The following is a 7,423-nucleotide window of genomic DNA, read 5'->3' on the forward strand; positions in this document are numbered from 1 at the left end:
ATTCTACTACGTAGTACGTAAGCACTCTTATGATTATGCTTAGTTTACCCCGTAAGCGCACTTTGATGGCTCTCCTAGCATTATTTCTAGCATTATTTTAAAAGGGCCTCTTCCTGCTTTGAAGCAGCTGACGAAGCTCCAGCTTGGCTCATTTCCCAAATGACTACTCCGTATTAACTCCGTAAACGTCTTGGAATCACCACTGCTACGTACGCTCTTATTGACTTGCCTTACTCCTTGTCACATATCCAGTCTGTACAGACTGAGGTTACTGTCTTCGGTGATGGGAATGTTCCGGCATGGCGAGAAAGAGTGACCTTGAGAGATCCGAGTGCGAGAGTGTTTCTGATGAGTTCTTCTATGAGTGGTTTGTTCTATCAGTCACATGATACGTAGCCCGTTCGGCATAAACATAATTCGTCCGGTTCTTATGCATCAAGTTCTTTTGCTATATGCGTGATAACTTGACAATGGAATGCCTTTGGTGCTATACCATCTCCGGTCTCTTCAGGAAGTGCCTGCCAGTCCTCGCTGCAGCGACTGTCCCAAGTGGAAGACCGTTGCCAACGCCTGCAGTCCCGCCGCCTACACCAGTAGACCTCACCGTACCCAGCCTCTGTGCAAACAGTTGAGCTGCTCTCGACGGATACCACACTCGACTGCCCAAAACGAGCGTCCAGGTCAACAGAGCCAAGCTTCCTGCCTGGTGTGCGCTTGCCAATGGCAATGGGACCAGATAGATCAGAGTGCTGATGCCGAGAATTACCTGCAACCAGGCGAAGCCTACAACGCCATGCACTCCACGTTTGGCGGCTCTAGGTAAGAACGCGCGTATGGTTGGGGAGAATTTGCTGTAGGCCCACAGAGCCATCACAGAAGTGAACGTAGTTGTAGCTAGAATGCGATGGTCCAGTTGTACCAGCGACGGGTTCTCCAGCGCATTCCGCCAGTAAAGGTCCTTCTGATCTGGATCGCGGGAGTAGAACTTGTCAAAAAGTTCAGATTTCGGCGGCGTGAGGCCGAGACCCATCTTGGGAAATTCATTATAGATCAGCCCTGCGTCCAGGCCAGCCACGAGACCACCAGACATGGCGGTTGTGAAGACGAGGAGAGCGAGACCTGCCACGCAACGTTTGAAGATCTTCAATTGCGGAGAGGAAAGTGAGGCAAGCGTCTGAGAGGCCATTGTGGGGTTCATTGATAGAAGCTTGTTGGTTCGAAGGATAGACAGGCCATTCCAGAGCATGGCGGTGTAGCAGAGGAAAGCAGCCCCGAGATGAGCGGTGAGTCGGTATTGGGAGACCCTGGGATGAGAACCTGAGGCGAAGAGGTCGTCCTTTAACCCAGATTTCACCATCCACCAGCCGATGAAGCCCTGAAAGCCAATCAGCCCAGCAATGCCGGCCAGTCTGAGCATCATGGGCTTGGAGACACGACGGCGCGCAACAAAATAGATAGCTGGAAGGACGAAGGTAATGCCGATTGCGCGACCCCAGAGGCGGTGGACCCATTCCATCCAGTATATGCTCTTGAATTCATCGAGCGTCATATGCGGATTGAGCAGGTGAAATTCGGGGGAAGACTGATATTTCAAGAACTCGGAGGCCCAGTCTGCTTCTGACAGTGGAGGTAAGGACCCTGTTACCGGCTTCCATTCTGTGATGCTCAACCTAGATGAAGCCGTCAGCGATGATTTCCATAGTGATAGACCTGATTGGATCCAAACCCGGATTCGGTAAGACGGGTAAGGCCGCCAAAAACCACAATGCCAAACACACTGGCTGCGCTTCCCAGCAGCCAATAGGCAACAGCACTAGAGCTTGAATCTGGGAAACGTGACGCTGAGTTGAGCTTGCCCGCAGCCGGTAAAGTAGTCTCGAAAGTTGCAGCAGTAGAGAGACGTTGAATCCTTCCCACAAGAGGGCCAATCTGCTGCTTGGGGCGCGAGGGCACACCTCTTAGAGGTCTGGGGGATGGGATTGCTCTGGTGGACAATTGAAGACATCGCTGAGATGGGAATAGCTGGCGAGATAGCAACGGAGCTGCTCGGCGTAGAGCTTGTAGAAATGACGACGGCAACGGTGGTGGCATTGTGGAGGCACACTTCCAGTACGATGGACCGGAGGACCATACAAAGGTACTCGCACCGCTATGTGCTCACGGCCAGTCGGGTGTAATTAGGCAACGATGACACCCTGCAAGTCGATCATCGGGCCCTCCCCCATCTTGATTCCTTGCTTAGTGTGGAGACTCATCTGGCCCTTGACGATCCGAGGTCAGTTGGCCAATTTTCTTTGCCTGCTTCAAATCCTCAATCAAATACGGACCCACTACTACACACGATGAAAATTGACAGCCAACCTCCTCAACCTCCCCAATCTTCTACCAAACTTCTTTCTCGGTGGTGTTTCTTGCACTGGTTTTGAGATTGTGACCTGTGATACTCAACAAGCACTTGACCATCCCGTGGCTGGCCGCTTCCCTCCCTGCTTTCCTGCATGGGGCCAATTGGCACGCCTTGGACTCACCGCACACCCACCACCTCTCCACATCGAAAAAGCTGAATTTACAGACTCTGAGGCTATATCCCATTGTAGCCCGATACTCGATTAAGACAATCTCACCGCGTGACCCTTTCTCCCACTCGCCCTGCGCCTAGGTTGATCTATTTTCGACCAGCTCAGACTCTATACTTCTTCCCGCCAACCCACTCAGCAGTAGACTCGGCACAATTTTCCATCATGGCAGGAGCTGGTCGCTCAGATGACATTGACTCTGATGGCACTCTTCGCGATATACTTGCAGACCTCGTCAGCACCCAAGTGGAATCCTCCACTCGCTCACCTCCTCCGCAGGCCGATTCGTCGTGGATTCTGCCCCCATATTCTCCCCTTCCTCCACATGCCGCTTCCAATTCCCCCCGCTTGCCGCCCTCGCCTATGCCGCGGACCAGCTCTGCTTCACGACCTGCTCAGCAACAGATAGCCGCATCGACCAGTCATTTGCCTGCTCCGTCCCCAGCTAGTGATACTACTCCACAGTCATCATTGTTCAATACTCCTTCAAGGTCAATATTCTCATCGGGACCGCCCACAGCCTCGGTGTCTGCCAACACTGCCCAGGCGTCGTTAAGTTCAGCTGGCCCTTCCAGCAGTTCGAGACCGCTTGCTGCCTTATCTGCGACCAATGCGGGTTCCAGCCGCAGGAACCCATCTAGATCAAGTGATCCTCCACCCGTTCCTGTGCCGATCAGGCGGCGTAATCTGCAAAAAGATGTGGATGACCCTTCGACGACCCAATTCACCACCAATGATAGTCCGCAGAACAACACGTCCACGACATTATCAAAGCTTTTTGCTGCGGATAATGGGACGCCTCAAAGTATGTCAAGAGACGTATCGTATTTCAGGAGCTTGAGCAGTCCGAAAAGTTATGGCGATGTCTCGACTCTGTCTGGGCACCTTCTGCAACGAGGGCTATTAGATGGGCGTTACTCGGATATCACGATCCATGCTTTCGGAAGTAGCTATAGGCTCCATCGCCTCTTGCTCGACCGCGTGCCATTCTTCTCCTCTGCCTTTTCAGGGCCTTGGGCGGAAAGCTCGGCTAGGGAAATGACACTCCACCCCGAAGACATCGATTCCAACATTACCAAAGCCGCCTTCGAGCTTGCTCTGAAGCGCGTCTACGGCTGCTATCTCCCTGCTGACGAAGAGCAGGAGGCTGTCGGACTCTTTGCAACCAGCTGTTGGCTGGACATGTCAAATATGGTCGATTCAAGTGTAGACATATTGCTACGCCAGATGCAGCCATCAAAGCTGGACTCGCTGATCAAGTTGGTAACGAGCAATTATTACGGCAAGGCTGGAGATCGTATACTAGCATCAGCGAAAGCAATGTTATGCCGGGAAGGTTGGGAGATGGCCTACGAGTATTGGGACAACATTCCTTCCGAGATCGTTCGGGAAGTCGTTGGGGGCGACCCATTTTTTGTTCCGGGAGAGTGGGAGAGGTGGTACCTTGCCTTAAGGCTTCTCAACCGGCGGTTAAAGGCGCGGGCCATCGAGGCTGGCTTGATTTCTGCCAGTGGAAGATACCTGCAACCGAAGCCAACCACGCTCAATTTCTTTGCTGTCCGCTTTGATACGACGTATCGAAGGGATCTAATGATTTCTGGCCGTGGCAGTGCTGATAAGGACGAGTCATGGATTGGACTATATACGTCGCCCGATATAGCTCCTCTGCTCGTCCTGCTTGATGAGGGAATCCACTATGTGCACTTACGGTTCGAGCAGTTACAGCGCATCCGACAGCAGAAGGATATATTTGCTGTGCCTGTACTGCCCGAAAAGGTAATCTCTGATGCGCTGTGGATGTCCATGGAACTTCGGCAGCGGGTAGTCAATTCACAGGAGGGCGAAATGGAACTGGGACTCAGCAAGGAAGCCGAACAGCAGGATGAGGAGGAATATCACTCCTCCAGAGAGGTCGAATGCAGCTCCAGAAAAGGAAAGCAGCCAGAGTCTCACATGCAGCAAGAGCTAGAGATGGAGTCCGGCAGTTGGGATGGTAATGGAAGGCCCAGAAAGTTTTGGATACCTACCAGTGATTCCTCAAGCGTCATGGGCGGTGCTAGCGAAACATATCTCACGGCAACATCAAACGGAGGTAGTGGTTGGAGCCCACACATGTCTCGTTTATCTGCTAGTCTAGAACCGGCTGACGTGCAATGGGCCATGGATTTTACAGCCAGTGGAGGCGACGGACCGCCGGGTACGTCCCACAGCAACCACAACGACAGATCCAGCATTCCACGATACAGCCACTACCCACCATTCCGATTCTCTGCCGAGTTCCCAAATCCGCGAACACTGAAAGAGAAGAAACGGGTCTACTCTCAAACCGTGTGGTACGCTGGCAGTATGTGGAATTTGTACATACAGCGGGTCAATACATCCAAGAACCAACAGCTCGGGATCTACCTTCATCGCGCCAAGGACAAAGAGCCGTCGGATGATCCACTGGCACTCCTCGCTTCTGCCACAGTGGACGACCGCATCGGTCATCTCGAGCGAGAGATGCTGATGCGCAGGAACAACGAGCGAAGGCATCAATCATGGCGCTCGTCGAACACGACAGTCGGGCCGGAAGGTGAAATGGAAGACGACGTCAGTGTATCTGGGGACAATGATGCTTCACTTGTGGGGGAAGTCGAATCAGCGGCACGAAGAGATGGAGGCATGTCTGGCAGGCCTGTCACTCTTGCCAGGGCGCAGAAGACATCTCAAACTCCCGATAGCGGTGCGCCGGCGTCTCTGTCACAACGACAAGCGGCTTCTCATGTTATCGATTCCGAGGAAGAGGATGAAGAGCGATTCAAGACGGGCAAGAAGTTCAACGTGTCGGCTATGCCGCCATACGTGGATGCTCGCCCAACGATCAAGACGTATTTCAAAATCTACTCGCCTAGCAGAGCAGGACGGATGCTCAGTGTTTATGAAAGCGCGCCCGACAAGTTTAATTTCAGCCAAAGCTGGGGGTGGAAGAGCAGTCAGATGGTGCTGGAGGATGGGATCACCGGCTTGGATGGCATGGCCAAGAGTGGAAAGGATGGCAAGTTGCGCTACATGGTCGTTATTGGTAATGTTTGAAAGATGATGCCGCAATGTCTGATGAAACGATTTTCCTTTTTCTATAAGCAGTCTGCATTGCAATGGCGCGACGGTACGAGTATGGGCAGCACATGAAGGACGGGCATGGCGGGCATGGCGGGCATTTTCTTGGTCTAGCATGAGCGTCGAGAAGATGGCAGAACATGCATTCTCCACCCGGGACATCTGCCCGAGCTTGATAGTTAAAGGCATCAATCATGACTACCCAAAGCAGCGCATGCTGTTGCTCCGTGGCACTCTGTCGCCCTCATCCATCAGCTTATTCACAACCGTACTGCTCGTACCGCTCGTCTCGTATCTCAACACCACGCTTAGCTAAGCAATAAGCAATACGCAATACGCAATAAGCAAGCCCTTATTCCTGAAGCAGAAAATGGTCTCGATCTATCCTCGGCTAGATGATTTTCCCGCTTGACACTGTCCGCCAATCATGAACTTGCGAGCTGACGCCATGCTGCGTTCCTGGCCCAGTTAGCCCCTGACAAGAGTGAGGATGATGGTTAGAGCATTTTTTGTCATGGGTAGGGTCTATCACCGGCAAGTTGTCGTAGGGTTTCAGTTTTGCTTACAACGCCGCCGATCTTATGCTGCAGATGGAGGCAGTTCCTGCGGATCCGTTTCTATGTTTCTATCGAAGCCCCAGTTTGCTTGGTAATCTTTGCTGACGAGCCTGTCCTTACTTCCCTCTCCCCCTCCCCCTCCCTCTCCCTCCCTCTCTCTCCCTCTCTCTCTGTTCATATTGTGCCTCGATTGTGTTGTCTTCCACCTCCTTTTCTGCCTGCCTTCTCCCAACCCCTGTTAAGATCAATCTCTTTCGGTCATGGCATCGCACAACCTCGAAAAGGAGGCCTTCAAGGCGGCGCCGAACTATCCAAACATTCCGAATAAACCAGCTCCGGGAATTTCATACTATACCCCAGCTCAGGAGCCTTCCAGCGGCGCAGCAAAAGACCCTCAGTCAGATGGCTCGCCCATCCCTAAGCTCTTTCAACCACTCACACTTCGTGGCCTCACTTTTCATAATAGGATATTTGTCAGTCCCTAACTTCCCTGGGGAAAACATTACAGCCTCACTGACCCCTGTTCCAGCTCTCTCCCCTCTGCCAATACTCTGCCCAAGACGGCCACCTAACAGACTGGCACCTCACCCACCTGGGCGGCATAATCCAACGTGGGCCCGGCCTTGCCTTCGTCGAAGCCACTGCTGTCCAACCCGAAGGACGCATCACGCCAGAAGACAGCGGTCTCTGGAAAGACAGCCAAATCGCGCCTTTACGCCGAATCGTAGAATTCGCCCATTCTCAAAACCAAAGGATAGGGATCCAACTCGGCCACGCCGGCCGCAAAGCCAGCACCATCGCCCCACATAGCGAGTGAAATCGTCGGCGGCTGGCCAGACAACGTCAAAGCACCCAGTGCGATCCGACATTCCGACCGCCTGCCAACCCCAAAAGCAATGACAAAGGCCGACATCGAAGAATTCAAAGCCGCATTCGTAGCAGCCACCAAGCGCGCCCTCCGTGCCGGCTTCGACGTAATCGAAATCCACAACGCGCACGGCTATCTATTGCATGAATTCACCTCGCCAGTCTCCAACCAGCGCACAGACGAATACGGCGGCTCCTTCGAAAACCGTGTCCGCCTCACGCTCGAGATCGTCGACCTCGTGCGTGCCACTATCCCAGATTCCATGCCGCTGTTCCTCCGCATCAGCGCCTCCGACTGGCCTGTTGCATTGATGCAGTGGCAAG

The 7,423-nt window shown here is 53.1% G+C and overlaps 3 protein-coding genes across 3 annotated transcripts in view; 2 read left to right on the top strand and 1 right to left on the bottom strand.

The window, feature by feature from the left end:
• Positions 1–487: 487 nt before the first annotated feature.
• On the bottom strand, positions 488–2,091 carry EPUS_05153 (uncharacterized protein; the record flags this gene model as incomplete). The annotated part of the gene is made up of 2 exons (XM_007789530.1): positions 488–1,670; positions 1,727–2,091. 2 exons carry the CDS (start codon positions 2,089–2,091, stop codon positions 488–490), a joined length of 1,548 nt encoding a protein of 515 aa, XP_007787720.1.
• Positions 2,092–2,741: 650 nt separating this feature from the next.
• EPUS_05154 (uncharacterized protein) lies at positions 2,742–5,651 on the top strand (the record flags this gene model as incomplete). The annotated part of the gene is made up of 1 exon (XM_007789531.1): positions 2,742–5,651. One exon carries the CDS (start codon positions 2,742–2,744, stop codon positions 5,649–5,651), a length of 2,910 nt encoding a protein of 969 aa, XP_007787721.1.
• Positions 5,652–6,492: 841 nt separating this feature from the next.
• The window catches only part of EPUS_05155 (uncharacterized protein), a gene marked incomplete at both ends in the record, with an annotated part of 1,161 nt that continues 230 nt past the window's right edge, over positions 6,493–7,423 (top strand). Inside the window, 3 exons of the mRNA XM_007789532.1 lie at positions 6,493–6,705; positions 6,762–6,956; positions 6,991–7,423. The exon at positions 6,991–7,423 is cut by the window's right edge and continues 230 nt beyond it. Coding sequence (XP_007787722.1) covers positions 6,493–6,705; positions 6,762–6,956; positions 6,991–7,423 — 841 coding nt within the window. The remainder of the gene's footprint in view (positions 6,706–6,761; positions 6,957–6,990) is intronic.

This window comes from Endocarpon pusillum, assembly GCF_000464535.1.
Source record: "Endocarpon pusillum Z07020 unplaced genomic scaffold scaffold1122, whole genome shotgun sequence".
Lineage (NCBI taxonomy): Eukaryota > Fungi > Ascomycota > Eurotiomycetes > Verrucariales > Verrucariaceae > Endocarpon > Endocarpon pusillum.